General features: G+C 42.9%; 1 protein-coding gene across 1 annotated transcript; it reads left to right on the top strand.

Moving 5' to 3' along the window:
* Nucleotides 1–2,327: 2,327 nt before the first annotated feature.
* On the top strand, nucleotides 2,328–10,926 carry SYCP2L (synaptonemal complex protein 2 like). The gene is made up of 10 exons (XM_060278234.1): nucleotides 2,328–2,339; nucleotides 3,685–3,819; nucleotides 4,007–4,126; nucleotides 4,684–4,788; nucleotides 6,607–6,631; nucleotides 7,625–7,710; nucleotides 7,820–7,908; nucleotides 9,002–9,036; nucleotides 10,366–10,508; nucleotides 10,870–10,926. The coding sequence occupies exons 1-10, from the start codon at nucleotides 2,328–2,330 to the stop codon at nucleotides 10,924–10,926; spliced, it is 807 nt and encodes a 268-aa protein (XP_060134217.1).
* Nucleotides 10,927–18,925: the final 7,999 nt, after the last annotated feature.

The raw sequence follows: 18,925 nt of genomic DNA, 5'->3' as shown, positions 1-18,925 counted from the left end.
GCACACTTACGTGGCAGGTTACGTGGGCCTCATTAATTTCAGCCGTCCAGATTTGCTAAAATACCCTAAAAACTTTACAAGCTTCTGGGGTATTTTAGCAAACCTGCAGGGCTGAAATAACGCATTTATTCCGCCGCAGTCTAGATCCCAGACACAGTTGCTAGGGAGTGAGTCCCAACGAAGAAAATGGGATCTACTTCCGAGGAAAAAAACGCGCGCGCAGGATTCCGCTACCGCGCATTTTCAAAAGCAGACGACGCGGCTGCGTACAATCAGGTTCTGCCTAGCACAAACCTCTTGGAAAAGTTACAGGTAGGTAGCCGTGTTGGTCTGCCGTTGAAACAAAATAAAAATAAGTGTACATGCACACGAAAGCTCATACCAATGACAAACTTAGTTGGTCTCACACTCTAAGGTGCTACTGGAAGGAATTTTTCTACAGGTATTTTATTTTTATTTTGTTTCTATTGGAAAAGGATCATTCTGTTAATAAAACATATCACGGGGTATATTCTGCCATGTATGTATGTATGTATGTATGTATGTATGTATGTATGTCCCGAAACAAGCATTCTAAATACACTCAGCGTAATAGTTGCGACAGGGTTTGTTCTAAAATTATGCACTGCTAGGATCTATTTTGTTGTGGCCGATAATAAAAGAAATCGCCTCCCCTCGACCGTTTGGCAAATATATGACGCGAAACTTTATAGATTTTTGTTCTCCAATACAAATAATAAAATGCCAGTTATTTTATTTGCGGATTACTGGAACGATAATCATATTGACAATGTTCTTCCTTTGTCTTTACTTCCCTTGCTTTGCGTTACATTCTTTCAATTTTTTGTGACCAGGATTTATCATAATGCTAGACCCGATTTATGAATGTATGTTTTTATTTTATTGTTTTTATTTCATTGGCCGCTTTTCCATCTGTCTGTCTATCTGTTTAAAGCATGAATAAAATAATGTTGACCCTGGAGGCTTTTTTTCTGAAATACTGTATGTCCCTAAACATCTTTTAAAGCATAGATTCTTGTTTAATGTTAACCTCTATAGTCATAGCTGCCAAGTTATCCCTTTTTTTCAGGGAAATTCCCTTATGCTGAATAGGCTTCCTCGTGAGAAAAGGGAAAACTTGGCAGCTATGTCTATAGTTATTGTGAAGCAAAACTAAATAAGTGACACCTGTTGAACTGGTCATGACGCAATCAACACCTTTTTACGTGCGCCGGTTCGTATTCAACTAAGTTATACTCAAGAGTCAGAGTAGACTCCTTGACATTAATGAACATGCATAAAACTTAGTTGAATACCATCCATTATAGCTACTCTGTAAAAGAGCAGTCCTATACTTCAGTGTAGTTAGCTCCAAGCTAAACGGGTATAGGATTGCTAAACCTAAAGCTTAAGTTCCACTCACAGGATGGCTATAATGGGCGAAAAATCCGGCTGCGATACAATGGGACTTCCTTTTGAGCAGACAAGTCTAGACTTGCCCTATAAACTGGGCTCTTGGTAGTGGTGCCGTGTGTGTGTGTGTGTGTGTGTGTGTGTGTGTGTGTAGCGCCACAATTTCTTACAAGGGATTATGAAATTCCAATTTTCCTTTGTGGTTGGAGATTTTAATCTGCCTTGGATACAGAAAACATTAACCATTTGGGCTTCAATCATATATGGGCACACCTCACACCTGAGCGTCATTACATCCAGTAGGTCTGCGTAAACGTACTGCAAAATCCCTTCTGCGTTTGCAACACCTCCACCGAAGTGACCCTTTAAACCCACTCGATAGTCCAGCTCTGTAGGCTCGTCTTCCAGGCAGATTGAAAGGCGCACAACCCTTTCGGGACTCAACGATCCCGCTTTCTTCCTCTCTCTTTTAAGTCGGGGTCAGAAGTAAGACTTCCTACTCGGCGAGGTAGGGCGGGTAAGGATTGCAACCGTGGCGCGGAACTCCATCTCTTCTCGTTCCGCCTACTTACAAAATAATGTCCCCATCCTAAACGCATAATTGATAAACCAATCCTAGGGACATGTGCGCAGCAGGGAATAAAATCCCCCATGCACCACCGGAATCAATGCCTACTAGGAAGAGATTCATAGCTTTCCTTTCAGGAAATCGCCTCTTAAAGTAACCCCTCGGAAGCAGGGGGAGGGGGGAGTGGAACGGGCTCCGAGCGCGCCCAGCAACCCTCAATTCACGCCGTTGGGCGCAGGTAGCAGCAGCAGCTGAGCGTGGAACGCGCGTCAGGCGCTGCCCGAACGCTTATCAAGGCCGCGCTTGGCGCGCGCGCCACCCTTTCCTGGAGAATTTGGAGCCGGCCATGCAGGATCAGGTCGGTGGGCCGCTTGCAGGCCGGCGGGAGGGGATCTGTTGACTGGCGCAAAGACTGGTTCTCCAGCATAGTGCTCATGACCGTTGGGGTGGCAAGCCTGCTGTGGGCTTTTGTTTGGAGAGTGTGCCCCATGGGCCCTCCCCGTGGGGGGATCCTTCCCAAGTACACATGCGTCTGATTAGGCGTGACCTGAGAATAACTCCTTGGAGATGCATAGGGTCCCCCCTCAAAACGCTCAAGGTGGGGGTTACCCAATGAGCCTTGAAAGTATTTTTTTCCTGGGATTTTGGCTGACTTTTTCTTGGCTGCAAATGGGTGGTGTGTGTGGGTTTTTGTTTTTTGTTTTGCCGGGGACGCATTGAAAATCTATGCCCTATCTTTTAATCAAATACTACCAGGAGTGGCTTATAGCAGATGAAATACCCAGCTGTCCCATGTGGGTTACAGCGGACACCATGAGAGTCAGTAGTGTTGATTTAATACCAGTTGTTGGAAACCACAGGAGGCGAGAGAGCTCATGTGCTCTGGTCCTGTTTGTGGGCTTCCCATTGATGCTTTTCTTATGTTCACTTAAAAACAATTCTGGCACAAGTTCACTGGTACTTTTTCTTGAGGACATATCCAGTCTTTTTTGCAGTGATCGACATAAGTACTGGAGTTACCGGGGTGGGTGGGGAGGCATTGCAGAGAGGGCCATTCTCTCTACCTTTCTTAATGCTCTTGGGGTGGGGGCCTAGTGGGGGAAATTGGTGAGTATGAGCAGCTGGGCAAGTAGGCTTCCATTAAGGGCCCTCTGCCATTTCCGCCCACAATTTGAGCTCTGGGTAGATATTTCTAATCAAAATTTGTATGTTTGAAATGATTGTGTGTGTCCCCCACCCCATGTATAGGAAGAAGAGAGTAGAGAAAACGATGGTGACATGCCGGACAGATCTGAATACTATGTAAATATCACCATGTGCACAACATTGTTCAATCGGCTTTAAATCAGATGTCTTTGTTATAGAGACTCTCATCTTTTCAGCATATTGAGGGCCAAATGAGAACCAGTAGCAGGAGCTCACACAAGACTTCCACCATTGTCTGCCCGCACACTCGTCCAAATTGGCTTGTGTGTGTTTCAGAAGAAGCGTCAGAGAAGAGTGTGGGGAGAGGAGGGAGGGGAGCAAGCTAAAATGCTTGTGCTGATGGAGCCATTTCCATAGCGCTATATTGAATTTCTCACTCTGTTTTCAAAGTTGGTATGGACCAAGAAGTGGCTAGACCAATGGTGGGAAAGCTAATCTGTCCATAATTGAGAGGCTACACACTTTTCAAAAAGTTGTTTCTGCATGTTTTATTCTAGCTAGAGTCATTACTGAGTGATGCTTTCAAGGGAAAAGGATTTCAGAAAATAAAAGAAATAATCCAAGGGAATGATATTTATCCTCAGAAGTACAGCAAGCAACTATTAAACCAACTGGACAAAGTTCTAAAAAAGGCAAGTAGGAAAAAGCTCCATTACTTCAGCTGCAATTCTGTAGCTTCTTTCTGAGGAGTAAGCCCAACTGAACTCAATGAGGATTGCTTCTGAGTAGACATTTATAGGACTGCAATGTTAATCTCTTAAAATTCAGACAATTGAATTGCTTGTTTATGCAGTAATGCGGGATTTCCCTCCATCCTAGGAACTGGACAAAAATGAGTTCACAAATGTGTCCCTATTGTTGAAGTGCATCCAGCAGTATTGTAGAAGTGATCCTCGAGATGGTGTAAATTTGCTTCTTCAGGAGGGATTGATAGCAAAGATAAGTAACCCTATGCGTGAATGGTTGTTTAAGTGCTATGCTATGTATAAACCATACTAATGCTCCATGAAACAGAAATTTCCTTGTTCTAAGAACAATCTTAGCCAAAAGCTGACCAAACCAAACTTCTAAATAGCCCTCCTTTCCATTGCGGGTTGATTATCTCCCAACCCACCACCCGGCCAAAAAACCAAAACAACCCATTTATTATTATTTTTGCAGTCAGTTTGACCTCATTTTGTTACTTGTGGACAAGGATTGCAATCTTCCTTTTTTTGTTTTATTTTATGCAGTTAGGCATGGCTCTGCGAAGATTTGTGTTATTTCATTGAAAGAAGAAATCTGTTTCATAAATTGGGAATAACCCACATAAGACGGGCAGGCAATATCCATGGGCAGCTTTTATCTTGCTCTTCATCCCTCCCTGTATAATAAAGCACTCGTGGGTCCCCATACCCGTGTAATTGTCTTCTTTCTCCTAGCTGCATTTCTGTAGGTAGAAAACTAGCTTTGAGGCATTCCTTTGACTTTGCTTGTGTGCATCTTGTTTGCTTTACATGGTCACTTGGTTTGAAAGAACCAGAGAATTTCTCAGCCTGCTAGAACCAAGTGAAAGTACATTCTTGGTCCACCTTGTTGAAGTCTTCTTTGACACTGCCTTGGTAAGTGCGCAGAGACAAATGTGCTGTGTTGCGGCCTTTTGGCAACCATATTTGTGCGCCACGAAGCGGCTGGTTATGAACCCCACAAATATCCCTTTTCCCTATAGCCATGCCCATTTGTGACCTTTATTTTGAAAAAAGTGCTTTTTGGACTTGACCTTTTCCCACGTGGACATAGGGATGGGGGAGCCTGTGGCCTGCCGGAATTTGTCAGACTGCAATGCCCACGAGTCCCAACCAGCATGGCCAAAGGTCAGGGATGGTGGGAGCTGTAGTCCAATGACATTTGGAGGAACAAGTTCCCCAGCTCAGTGATAAGCTAATGCAGGCATCCCCAAACTTCGGCCCTCCAGATGTTTTGGACTACAATTCCCATCTTCCCCGACCACTGGTCCTGTTAGCTAGGGATGATGGGAGTTGTAGGCCAAAACATCTGGAGGGCCGCAGTTTGGGGATGCCTGAGCTAATGCTTTCTTTGTATGTTTATAATGGACTGTATGAATGCAGCTTTGTGCAATACTAGGACATCATGGTAATGTGGAAAGCCATCCTGTGAGCCTGTTGAGATGCAAAGATGCATGTGAATGGTGCAGACCCTCCAAGTGTTCCTATTTTCCAGGGACAGACCTGGATTTACAGAAGCCGTACCAGTTTCTGATTTAATCTCAGATTGTCCCACTTTTCCTTAAGATGTCCTTATTTTAATCAGAGAAATGTTGGAGGGCATGGAGTTTTGTGACCCCCGAACCAAAGAGATAAGTAACTATACAACCTTTAGAAGGCATCTGTATGTATAGGGACTTAAGGTTTAATTATGTTTTTATATATGTTGGAAGCCGCCCAGAGTGGCTGGGGTAACCCCGTCGGATGTGCATATTATTATTATTATTATTATTATTATTATTATTATGGAATATGATGTCCCTTTCTTTACTGGAGAAATGTTGGAGGGTGTGGTTGTGCAAGCTAAGGCTGATTTTGATAAATGCTCCCAGTGACCAACTGGAAAATGGAAGTTGCTTTCAGGCTTTCAGTACCCCATGTGCCTGTAGGAGCATTATGTTCACTTCCCATCCCAAGTACCCATGCCAGCACCACAGGGTGGCAATGCTAGTGAGGCCAGCAGCCATGACATCTGATCAACAAATGTGGGATGCTGCTTCAGATTTTCCTGGGAAGACCCAACCATGCAATTTTTGCTGGAAGCTATGTGTTCAAAGTACATAGCCCTAATTTGTCACCGTGCTACATAGTATTTTTACAAAAGCTGCATGGAAAATTGGGAATGTAGAAAATGCTTGTGAAAATCTGTACATGGTTGAAATGCACTGCATGAATGACAGTGACAAGTCTAAATTTAAAATAAAACTCAGTGTTGAGGACAGGGCCGTCTTAAGCGCCCCTGGCGCCGTGGTGCGCCGGATCTCTCTGGCGCCCTCCCGCCCCGTTTCCCAACGCGGTGGGCGGGTGGGCGCAGCGCACAGCGCGCAGCGCGGCTGACCGGCAGACCGGCCGGCCAGCGGGCGGGTGCAGCTTGCGGAGCCCTCCTGGCGGGCCGGCGCCATGGTGCCCTGCGCCACCGGGGGTCTACCTAGAGCCGGCCCTGGTTGAGGAGCGGAAACTTGTTCTGTTTGAACCTGGCGGGTATTATGGTTAAGCACACTTTACAATGCTGTGATATATTAGTGCTGGTGTGTAAGTTTTATAAACTGGGCAGTGTTTTGAATGTGCTGCATTCTGATGCATGCCAATAAGGTATTAACTTTGAGTTATATCCTCTCTGTTTCTCTTCCCACCCCCACAACATCTTCCTTTCAGATTATTGGCAAAAGCAATGCTGAAGGTCAGTCGCTAAATACTTTTAAGTATCTGATGATGATTTATTACATTTATTCATTGCCTTGTACAGAACAGTCTCAAGGCAACATGACAAAAGACAAATACAAAAATTACATTAAAAAAGAAGAAATGGCGGTTTGAAGTAGGAGAGAATTTATGGCTGTTAAATGCATATGATTTGTGACTACAATACTATGCATGCATCTCCAGGAGTAAGTCCAATGGAACACATTGAGATTTACTAATGTATAAACATGCATTTTTGTCGGGCTTTCTTTCTAAATTATTTTTAGCCCTTGTGAAGAATAAGAGTAAACAAAAGAAGTGAGGCTGCCAGGTTTATTTAGACTGAATTAGACAACCAATTAATACTTTGGATCAGTGGTTCCCAATTAGCTAAGTACTGAGGAGCCCCTGTTTTTCAAAAGCCATGGACCCCTAATTCAGAAAATTTTGATACCTCTATGGTAGTTTTTGTTATGTGAATGGTGCCACAGACCCCCTGGTGTCTGCGGACCACCAATTGGGGACCACTGTTTAGATCATTCCAGTGGGTCCCCTCCCGTTAATCAGACTGGGAGATAAAGTTACTGTTGTCTGTTTTTGATGTTTTGTTTCTGATGCTTTGCTGAACTAAGGAATTGGAATGGGGGACACACTAGAAATGGATTTTCCTTCCGTTGTCTTCCGTATTGTGAAAGTCACACACACTTCAGTAATGCACAAGTATATTTAATTGACTAAAAATCAAATTACTGATCATCTGAAAATTATCTGATCTGTGTACAGCTCTAGTAAAAATGCAGTATTTAAACTTCTAAAACGAGGGAGCGAAAAGCAAAGCTCTTGTACAATATTACAAAAAGGAGGTCCCACTGATTTGGGAAGATTGCTATTCCAATAATAGAGGCTGTGGCACTGCTTTGAAACTTAGAAGTCTTGCTGCCTGTCTAACTGGTAACAAATGTGTGTTTCTCTCCCAACTTCTCTGTTATAGGGAAAAAGCAGCTGCTGGAGTCTTTCATACCATATTTGGGACATCTAGCTGCTGATTCTCATGTGAACTGTTTCCTTCGACAGGAGGTCAGTTTCAAGCAAGGAATATGTGGAATGATTTCTATGAAGTAAAAAAAGTTGTGAGTCAGTTACGTATTCTTGTCTTCCTACATTTCTTACACTCCCTGTATCAAAGGCTTTGAGAACCTTAAACACTCTGCTGGATAACACCGGAAAAGAAGAGAAAAAAAAGTTTGCCGGGTCTGAAGAGATGTGTCTGCTTACGTAAGTACCGGTAGCTTTGTAACATGAGGACTTGATCCTTGTGTGTCTTCTGTGCTCTGTTAGGTGCTAGGAAGGAATCTTTCCCCTCTTCTTTTCCAGAATTTTTTATTGGCTCTACTTAACAGAAAGTTTTTTTGCTGAAGTAATTTTTGCTGAAGTAAATGAGGAGACGTTTGCATCCAATAATTTCTTACATTAGTGCAGTATGGCTAGCCTATGTGGTCCTGCAGCTGTTTTCGGACTACAACTCCCATTATTCCTGACTCGACTAGCCCAAACCCACCACTGGCTACCTAAGAACATAAGACTAGTCTGTTGGACCGGGCCTATGGCCCATCTAGTTCAGTTTTCACAGCGGCCGGCCAACCAGATGCCTATGTGGGGAAAGCAGAAGCTCTCCATAAATAGTCCTACTTCAGTTACTGCTGGGAAACATATGGAGACAGTTTTAAGTTTTTGTATTCCGCAGCACTGCGCCTGTGGTTGAAGATCCATATGACTGTTCGAGTGAAAAACTTCCTTTTATGAATGGTGTATTTGAATATTAGGGAGAAAGGCATTTGGTTGCTAAACTGCTACGTTGCTCCGGAAAGATTAAATTGAACAGTCTTGGCAAAAGTTGCCTTTCAGTCCACTCCTATTATGCATGTTTTGTTTCTGGGTTTTGACTGTGTAAACCACAGAGCCTAGGGCTTGTCGATCGGAAGGTCGGCGGTTCGAATCCCCGCGATGGGGTGAGCTCCCATTGTTCAGTCCCTGCTTCTGTCAACCTAGCAGTTCGAAAGCACATCAAAGTGCAAGTAGATAAATAGGTACCGCTCCAGTGGGAAGGTAAACAGTGTTTCTGTGTGCTGCTCTGGTTCACCAGAAGCGGCTTTGTCATGCTGGCCACATGACCTGGAAGCTGTCTGTGGACAAATGCTGGCTCCCTCGGCCTGTAGAGCGAGATGAGCACCGCAACCCCAGAGTCGTCTGTGGCTGGACCTAATGGTCAGGGGTCTCTCTACCTTTTTTACCTTACATCTAAATATTTATTCCCCAATGATTTCTCTCTCTAAGGCTTCCAGCTCATTAATGTGTTATGTCGTTTCAGGAAAGAACTTGCAAAAGCAATTCTGGATGTTGGTGGTAAGAAAAACTTAGCATCTTGGTTGGGGCTGGGAAAAGTCCAGGTACCTGTTTTGACGAGGTCTTAGACATCCGATGCTAAAATCCAAGAATACAGAAACTCCTGTGTAGAGAGGTGCTTTTCAACTGATGTTAGCTGTAAAACTAAGCTGCCGCCTAAGAATTAAGTGAGGCCACCCACATGTCACCTGATTTCCCAGTGAAATGTCATTACCAGATGATCACACAGATGATCAGATGATCATCAGGACTTACAAAGCACTTTTACCTGCCTCACATCTCATGGCATAGATGATGCCAGGTGGGCAAAAACAGCCTCATGGGCCAAATGCAAAGACCTGGTAGGCCTGATTAGTCCTAGGGAATGGAATGCTAGGGTGAGATTGTTGTAGCTTCCCTGCCCTCACTAGTTGCTCTAATATCTGATACATCCCATTCTTCTTATTATTCCTGTGCTGTGTTAAAATGTTAATGGAATACTGACTAGGCATGGGTTAAACTGCTGTCTCTAAAGAAAAAAGAATTAATTTGAAGCAGCTGTTCTTCAGAAATGCTATGTGCAAACAAGTATTTTGATATTAATAACATTTTAAGCAACAGGTTCTTTGGAAAGGTGAGATTTCTTCCCTAGCAGTAGAATTAAATTAGGTGCATTAGTGGCCCAAGTTCCAATTCCCTCGATTTTTTATGGGACAAAATTGGCAAACCTTTGTTGAGTTGTGGGCAATGAACCTGTAATGGTTGCACATGTATATTAGACTATTCTCGGAAATGCAAAAGTCATAAGGAAAAGAAAATTGCACTGTAGTAATAAATCACATTTTCCTTTAGCAAGATAAATAGTGTAGCAATAGCATCAAACTTCCCAGGAGGGAAGGAAGGGCGAGAAAGCATGCTGCATTTTAAAATATTGGAATAATGGACTCAGGAAAAGGCTGAATATAAAGTGGAATACAGGTAGGTAGCCGTGTTGGTCTGGATCGAAGTAAAATAAAAAAATTCCTTCAGTAGCACCTTAAAGACCAACTAAGTTTTTATTTTGGTATGAGCTTTCGTGTGCATGCACACTTCTTCAGAACTCTGAAGCTCATACCAAAATAAAAACTTAGTTGGTCTTTAAGGTGCTACTGAAGGAATTTTTTTATTTTATAAAGTGGAATAGTTCTTGATCTAAACTTGTAGTGGAAGGAAGGAAGGAAGGAAGGAAGGAAGGAAGGAAGGAAGGAAGGAAGGAAGGAAGGAAGGAAGGAAGTTTTTCATCACTTGGTAAGATACTTTGCATATGGGATGCTGAATATATTGTTTTCAAGAACTCTTATCTTTGTGCAGACTATGATATCCAGATCGCTATTGTGGAAGCCCTGTTCAGGATAATGTTGAAAAAGTGGAGAGACGATCTTGTTCACAACTGGTTTGAAGATCAATACCTTGCTAAGGCTTTTAGAGAAATCAAAGACAGAGATTTTGAGACAGTAAGGGTTTTTGTTTTTTCAGCTTTTTGCTAATCTTCAAATGTATAGCAACAGCAGAATAATTTTTGAAAGCGTATAGCAAACTGGTTTCTCTCCCTTTTCACTGAATTAATGGATGTAATCTGCTAACGGTGTGTTCTTGGTGGAGAAAATCAGGCATCGCTGGTTGACTTTAAAACAACTCTGAAGCTAATTGATTAGTGATATTCGGGCATTCTGAACTCATTTTGCGTTTGCACGGTGACTTATGTGCCACTGGGAAGAGCATGCAATGTTTTGTTTTGTTTTTAAATGGAATTGGTGTTGGAACAATTTTTGAAAAGAACTGTCACATTTTGCTTTGCTTCCCCCTCTCTTGAAGGATTCCAGGATATTTCTTAACGAATTGAATGAAAGACTTGGAGATAAAAGAAGGTAAGGACTTGCCATGAACATGCTCACCTGAGAGAGTTTGAGCACCCATTTATTGCAGGCCCTTTGCAGGTTTTGTTTACCAACTCTATTTCTGGGCATATCCAGAGAAGTAACTGGGCGCCCCAGACTCTTACTAGGAGTCCAAGTTCTCCCGTTCAGGCCAGTAATGAATATACTCCAGTGTCTAGGCATGTGAAGTTTGAAGTTGCAGAACTACACCAGTCTTGAGCACTGAAAGCATGGAGGTAGAAAGATGTAGCGTTACAGATCATGCCAGATACAAATTCAGCTTTGGAATGGATGGCAGTTTGCTGAGTTGGTCCTAAAAGCTTCAAAAGTTACAAAGCTAAGAATCAGCATGCTGTCACCTTGATACTTAAATGAGAGACAATCTGGATGGTGAGTTTTTTGGTTGCTCTTGCTCATGCACACATGGAGGAGACATTGGGGGTGGATTTTTCCTGTGGGAGGTTTATCCAGTTGAGCCCAAAAGTACAGGGCTTAGTCATGTACAAATACAGTGGTACCTCTACTTACAAATGTTTCTACTTATGAATGGAGCTCCGTCCGCCATCTTGGATGCGGTTTAGATAGGATTTTTTCTACTTATGAATTTTTAGATAGGGTTGCTTCTACTTACGAATTTTTTCTCCCAATGCATTCCTATGGGATTCAACTTACAACTTTTTTCGACTTACAAATGTGTGTTTCGAACGCATTAAATTTGTAAGTAGAGGTACCACTGTATTGGGTCAGCTTAGTGGGGGGAAGTCATCTTTGAAGCTGGCCCTGCCAGCCCTGGGGTTTAGCTAATTATGTAGAAATATTATTTCATGGTTTCCGTATTGGGCATTTTGGATAGTAAGGTCTTAATACTTAGAATCATAGAATTGCAGAGATGGAGCGGAGCCTGAGGATCATCTAGTCCAACCCCCTGCAATGCAGGAATATGCATCTCTCCCACACAGGAATCAAACCTGCAACCTTGGCATTATCAGCACCACACTCAAACCAGCTACTGTCCTGTTAACTTAGAGGAATATTTTTAAAAACAACAACAACGAATATTCAGGCCATTGAATGGCATTTTCACATTAAGTAGGGCATTAGACATACTTGGAATGATTTCTAAAATTTGGCGGTAGGCTAAGGCCATAGATGTGAAATAAATTTACTTATGAGTTCTGTCTGCTTCCCAACATACATTCAAGTCTCCCTTTGCTTAAGCTTCTAAACATCTTGAAAGGGCAAGCTTTCTTTCAGAGGAGATGGGAGACGGTTTATTCATTTGTTTTCAATATTTTTTTACCTGATGCCATTGTTGTTGAAATCTTCTTGGTGCTTCCCCAGTGGCATGGAAAGGGCTATGTGGCCACATCAGAAGGTGGAAGTCATGTGAGCATGTCTGCTTCCCATGCCAGTGTTGTCCCACAGTGCGACGCTGGCTCAGGAAGTATCCATACTGTATTGGCAACCTCTTTCACTTGATATGCTGATATGATTGCCTTGGTAGCAGTGTGGAAAGGAAAGGACCTTACTTAATGAAGTGTGAATTGCTGATGGGGCATGGGAAGAGATGCGGGCCCACCTTGTTTACCATGGCAGATGGTGTTGATGTGAGCTGGTGCTGACCTGCCTTAAAGTTCTCCAAACAGATGGGCTAGCTTAGGCTCAATCACCACTTCTCATGTTCAGTCTTGCTGTAGGTCATTGCTAACTTGGAGGCCTGCCACTGCAATTGTACATTAAGCGGCTTCTGATGCTGTGAGAGAACCGAATGGGCATGTAGACCACAGGGAGTCAACGGGTCACCCGGCAGATATTGTTAGATTTCAGGTCCCATCAGCCCCAGCCAGCATGCCCTGTGGTCAGGGGTGGCAGCCGTCTTAGTCCAGTAACATTTTTGTAGGACACCAAATTGACTAACCCCCGACATGCATACGGTAACACCTCTGGGACATGTTTGTACTCATCCATTTCCATGCTCAGGCTTGCCAGCGCTGCTTGTGGGGGCATTTTCTACCTGTTTGGGCTGTGCTTAGCACTGCCCACTTTAAATAAAAACATTGCGCAAGGCATTTATTATTATTATTATTGTTGAAAGATTTTTCATAGGTAACAAAAGTACATTCGGTGTCTCTGTTTTTACGTCTTAGCATCCTTCATACAAATCAATCAGTGACAGTCATTTGGAGACATTTTTTGTTGTAGATAATGTGAGGTGGGGAGGGAGAGGGGAGAAAGTAGAGAAAGAGAAAGTTTGGAGGGAGGCAAGCTATTTCCATAGCTATGAGATGGGGGAAGCCGGGGTCCGAGCAGATTGTGTTTGAGACCGCTATCCTAGTGGTGAATTTGTTCTTTTGCAGGGTTTGCTCAGTTCCATGCAAAGCTGCTGTTGCTGATACAAATGAGGTAATGCTTAAAAATCGCTGTGATACTGCATTAAGCTCAATAATGCTTAATAGGGCTCCTATGGCCTTCTTCAGGTGTTCTGCATCTGAGCAATGTAAAATGCCTCCATCGTTGTCTTGGTTGCTGTCTACAAGTGGGAGGGCAGACTTCTGAAACTAGAAGCTTCCTGTCCTCTTAGAGGCTCCCTGAGTGTTTTAGATTTTTCCAGGGACCTAAAATGTACAGGAGGCTCTCCCTTCTATCTCACAGAAGACCACAAGAACAGAGTCCTTGATCCTGCTTGAAATCAGAAAAAAAAACTATTTGCTGAATTGTCAGTGCCTTTTTTATTCTAGGCAGCTAACTCTTTAACTATATTAAAGCCGGCTAACTTGCATTTTACACTGCAGCTGTCCATGTGCAGCAAAGGCTAAGTGGCCTTGCTTCCCTTGCAAGCCACCTTTGGGGGAGATGTTTTGGGAGAGATGGAGAAAGGAAGGCTTAACCACTACCCCTGCCAATAGATGTTGGGACCCGGTCAAAGCAGTACTCATGCAAGAAAGAGGGGGACACTCATGGCTTTGTAATGTATGTGGCTTGTTTCTTGTGTTCCCTAAACCATTAAGCAAGATATTTACAATTTGTAGAGGGGTATCCATGTTGCAGCAAAAACATAAGTGTCTTACGAGGACACCTTGAAGATGAACAAATGTGGCTTACGTTTTCATGTACTGAAGTCCACAAGTTATCTAGTTTTTACTTTCTTTCTGAAAAGAAAGCAGAAAAGTTTCCTTTTTCTTTCCAAGTTAAAGAAACCAGCTGATGACAAACTAAAGGAGTTTTGGATTGACTTCAATTTTGGAAGTGAGAGCATTACTTTCTACGTGGACAACCTTGAGGTAAAAAGAAAAGAAAAAGATAATGAGCCCCTTTGCCCTTGGCTGCTCTTAGCCGTACTAAAATAACGGACACAATTTTACTTTAAATATCCTTTCAGGGTGGTCTTTGGGAGTCGGTGAGGTTGGCAAAGGAAGCAGTTAGTAGCTACTATCTGACAGGTGAGACTCCTCATACGCTCAAAGGAAACATGTGTAAACTGAGCTTGTGTGAATGGAGAGAAATCTTTATTACTGTTGACAGGAAATAGACACTTGCTGTATGAATGCAGATGTGAAGTGTTTTAAATTCTTAAGGTGTTTTGTGGGGAAACATGAGTGGCTTCAGATTCAATAGCGCCTTTTCCTGGAATTTTCTTGCTCTGCTCTCCCTAGTTATCCCACTCTGTGTAGATGACAGGAGTGGCCATCTTGCCATAGACAAATAATGGTAACTTTTGACAAGTAGGGAGAAGATGGCAAATGCGAAAAAAAACACCATGAGGTTTTCTTGGGTTTGGAGAAAGTTTAAACCATTATTGCAGCTGCAATTGTTTTTGTGGTCTGCCTTTGTGGTGCCTTATTTATGCTGTTTGAACAAAATGTTGGCATCTTCTATAAAACATGCATTTTTCTTTTTTTTCTAAAGAGGAAGGGGGAGAACAGATTCTTAAAATGGTTTTGAAGGATCCCATGGCCATCAACAAAAAAGAAGTAAGGAAGATACAAATTCACTTTGATAGCCAGTTTGATGTGTTGACACAGCTCTTCAATGTAATGGGAAAGGATGAAGTGATGGCAAGTATTTCTCTCCCCCCCCCCTTTCATTTGACCTTTGTTCAGAACCCTTCTGTGGTCTTGAATTTTGTGTGTCATGTTGATTCCCTTTATTGACGTGAATATAACTGCCAAGTGCTCAGGTCATTTGTTAAATAAGCACAACTAATACATGATCCATTTGCCTCATGATATAAAGCATTGGCTGGCTGGTTGCTTAATAATAAAAAAAACAATTCAAGATTGGAAAGCTGCAAACTCTGAACTTGGCAGGCATTTTTTCATTTCCTACAACTTTTGTCCATGAGTGAATGTGCTTTTCCTGGATTAAACTCTGCTTTTCCAATAACTTAATTGGACAGATAGTGCTTGACAAAGATGACGATTACTGCAGTGGAGATCAGACACAGCAAAGCACAACAGGTGAGTGTCTTTTGAATGCGCCAATAGCCGGTCAATTATGCGTGTCTGACAGATTTACTGATTCTAACTGTGGTTTTGGCTGTTGCTTCTGTGATCTGTACTGAATGCTTTTTTGTTGTTGTCGCTCATCACTCTGAGGAGTTTTGTACTGGAGGGCACCCTATAAATTTATTAAAAGACCAGTCTATTAACTGGTCTCAGCCATGTATGTACATGTCCTCAATCTTACCTTTTGCCATATCCTGTATATGAAGATCCCCCCCATCTGTACAAGGGCAGCAATTTTAGCAAAAAAAGGGGGGGACTCTTTCTAGGCCTTTCCCCCTTTTGTGTTGATTTAATTTCGCAACTGTTGTATGCTTCTTCCTTGCACTCTCTTGGCTATTGCTTCAGGAGACTTGAGTGTGGAAGCATTGTTATATATATAGATATAAACACATACAGAATACAGCTCTTGTTTTTATTCAACCCTTGTTTTCCCCCCACAACTGAGATTCACTGAGATTGAGAAGACAGGGTTGCATTGCCTTTCCACAGCTGGCATTCCAGAAGCATTCCTCTTGAGAGTTATGCCTCCCTATCTTCACAGGGAGAATTAAACAAAGGGTAAAATGAGATTTGGGTTGGGCTTTCCCTTGGTCTTGGCGCCACGCTTCATTTGCAGTAAGAGCCATCTCTCTTCCTGTGTATTGGGGTCAAGGGTGTTTTTTTAAAAACACATGGCTTGTACAAATGTTTTTGATGAGAGAAATAGTTTGTGCATCCGAAGCATCCCAACTGAACATGCCCGACTGAGCCGGTTTTCTCAATAAAGAAGTCATTGACAAGTCAAGGTGGACCATGGCGAAGAGGGGCCAGAAGTGTGGGGTCTATGTGTGTGGTTGGAGACTTCATGTCTCTTCTTTTTACATCCTGAGTATGTTTACATCAGGGGCTGTATGGGTGGCACCAGAGCTAATCATGGAGAGAAAAAAAGTCTTAATCTGGAATAAATGCCTCCTTGCTTTAGTTTTCACCAGGCATGGGCAAACTCCGGCCCTCCAGGTGTTTGGGACTATGATTCCCATCATCCCTAGCTAACAGGACCCGTGGTCAGGGATTATGGGAATTGTATTCCCAAACATCTGGAGGGCCAGAGTTTGCCTATGCCTGCTTTTCACTATAGCTGCCTCTTTAGAGCCTCGTTCAAGTCTACTCAGAAGTTCACTCTCTGAGTTTGGTGGGGTTCATGTCAAGTATTTTTCTTCTTTACTACAACTAACCAATACAGCTACAGTATTGAAAAGCAAGGGAAATTCATCATTTGTGACCAGGGCTTTCCCCCCCTATTCAGAATGGAAGCCTCCCCTCCCCTCAGCTGAGCAGCCTCAACAAGCCCGAAGATTATCCTCTTTGAGCTCTGGGGTGGGTCTGCTGGGGAAAGTGCATTCTGGCGCTCTTTTTCTGGGGGGGGGGAGCACTGTTTGAGACTATAGTGTGACATAGAGTGTAGAACACACACACACACACACACACACACACACACACACACACGCATGCATTACACTTCATATAAATGGTAGACAGCTGGCGGTCAGGCTTTTCCCCGACCAAACCATACAATTATGAAAAAGTTTATATTCTATCAAATTTAATGTGGCTCCCTCTGATAGTTCTGAAACTGCAAAGCTGGGAAAAAGAAAGAGGAATTTTAAAACGGGGACTCTGGAAGGATGGCAAAATGGGGCAGCTTCTGGAGGCATTGGGGGTGGGGGTGGAATAAAATGCATTTGCACCCTTAGGCAACAACATGCCCATGTTTGGCCTAGATTTGTCTATACTGTACTGCTGATTTTTTTATTTTTATTTTTTTGCAGTGGTAAGCAGACATGTGGAGAGTGGAAAAGATCTTGTGGGTTCAGATTCCTTATTGAACGGTTCAACATTGCCGTCGGTTACAGCTCCAACCGTGAGCATATTGGGGACAACATTTGCGAGATGGGGTTGTCACAGTTGCTGGGTGCCCAGCTGTCTGTTATTTCCTTTGCTGCTGAATACAAGTGAATACAAAAATACATAGAGCCATGACTCTTAATCTCAGGGTCGTGGGTTCGAGCTCTATGTTGGGCAGAAAGATTCCTGCATTGCAGAGGGTTGGACTTAGATGACCTCCATGGTCTCTTCCAACTCTACAATTCTGTTATTCTGTTCTATGAAGTACCCATCAAAATCCAATACCCCCAACCCTCATAATGTCCTCAACTGGCAGCTGCTGTAAAATTGTCAACTCAGCAGCCATGTATGAACGAGAGAGGTAAAAAGGTAGGAACTGAGAAAATAAAGAAGGTGTTGGGAAAAGTTGCTGTGTGTCGGAAGAAGCACTGCAGTAGCTGAAGCAAGGTGACCTAAATGGGGTTGGAGTGTTACTGTTTGAAGAGTTACTTTAAAAGTTCCCAAAAAAAGTACATTGCTGCAAAGAGGGTGGCAAAAAAAAAACCCAACAGGATTTGTTGGGACAGATGGGGGAGGGAGGAGGATCTTGATAATTAATTCACTATATATTTCGGAAAGTTGTTTGTTTGATATGCATTTGTATGCCTCAATTTTGCATGATGGTTCCTGAGATCAAGGAACAGGTTTTCATCTATGTTTGGATACAGTGGCAGCCATTTTGAAACAAGTCTACGGCCCGAACCTTTCAAAATGGTGCTGATTTCTTATTATTATTATTAGAATTCCTGAGCAAAGCCAGGTATGAACCTGCTAGCAGTGTAATATTTGTTTATCCTGGTTAGCTTTCCCAGTAAGTCCGTGCAAATGCTACCGTACATCATTGTTTGGCCCTGTAATATGAAGGAATGTCTCTACGCCCATCATCCAGTTCTGAGGGCCTCCTGACAGTTCCTTCACTGTGAGAAATGAAGTTATAGGGAACCAGGCCTTCTTGGTAGTGGCTCCCGCTCTGGGAAATGCTCTCCTGTCAGATGTCAAGGAGATAAACAATGACAGTTTTCCTAAAAGATCTGAAAGCACCCCTGTGTTGGGAAGATCTTAATGTTTGATATTTTATTATGTTTTTAAATCAATTGCAAGCTGCCCAGAATAGCCGGGGGCAACCCAGTCAGATGGGTGAGGTACAAGTAGTAGTAGTAGTAGTAATAGTTAATAATAATTAGTCAACCTTTAAATCAGGGGTCAGCAACCTTTTTCAGCCGTGGGCTGGTCCACCGTCCCTCAGACCATGTGGTGGGCCGGACTATATTTTAACCCAGAGATGCATTTTAAATAAAAGGACACATTTTACTCATGTAAAAACATGCTGATTCCCAGATCGTCCGTGGGCCGGATTTAGAAGGCGATTGGGCCGCATCCGGCCCACGGGCCTGAGGTTGCCTACCCCTGCTTTAAATGCTTGTATTAGTTATTCATCACTTGAAAGAAGAAGAAAATCTAGTCATTTGTCCAAAGGCAAGTCTGCTTAAAAGCCTGTTTCCATCTCTAGCCTGGAAAAATACATTTCTAACTGGTGTGAATATCTATTTTCTTACATCTCCAAAA

Source organism: Zootoca vivipara, chromosome 8, assembly GCF_963506605.1.
Source record: "Zootoca vivipara chromosome 8, rZooViv1.1, whole genome shotgun sequence".
NCBI classification, from domain to species: Eukaryota; Metazoa; Chordata; class Lepidosauria; order Squamata; family Lacertidae; genus Zootoca; species Zootoca vivipara.
The sequence above is the reverse complement of the archived record's forward strand: the minus strand, read 5'-3'. Positions and strand labels throughout refer to the sequence as shown.

Bases quoted from the DNA above. Each gene is read 5' to 3' on its own strand.
- SYCP2L (XM_060278234.1), top strand. The intron at 4,127-4,683 runs ATAAGTAACCCT...TGTTTGCTTTAC, and splicing joins AGGAGGGATTGATAGCAAAG to ATGGTCACTTGGTTTGAAAG. The intron at 6,632-7,624 runs GTCAGTCGCTAA...TCTCTGTTATAG, and splicing joins TGGCAAAAGCAATGCTGAAG to GGAAAAAGCAGCTGCTGGAG.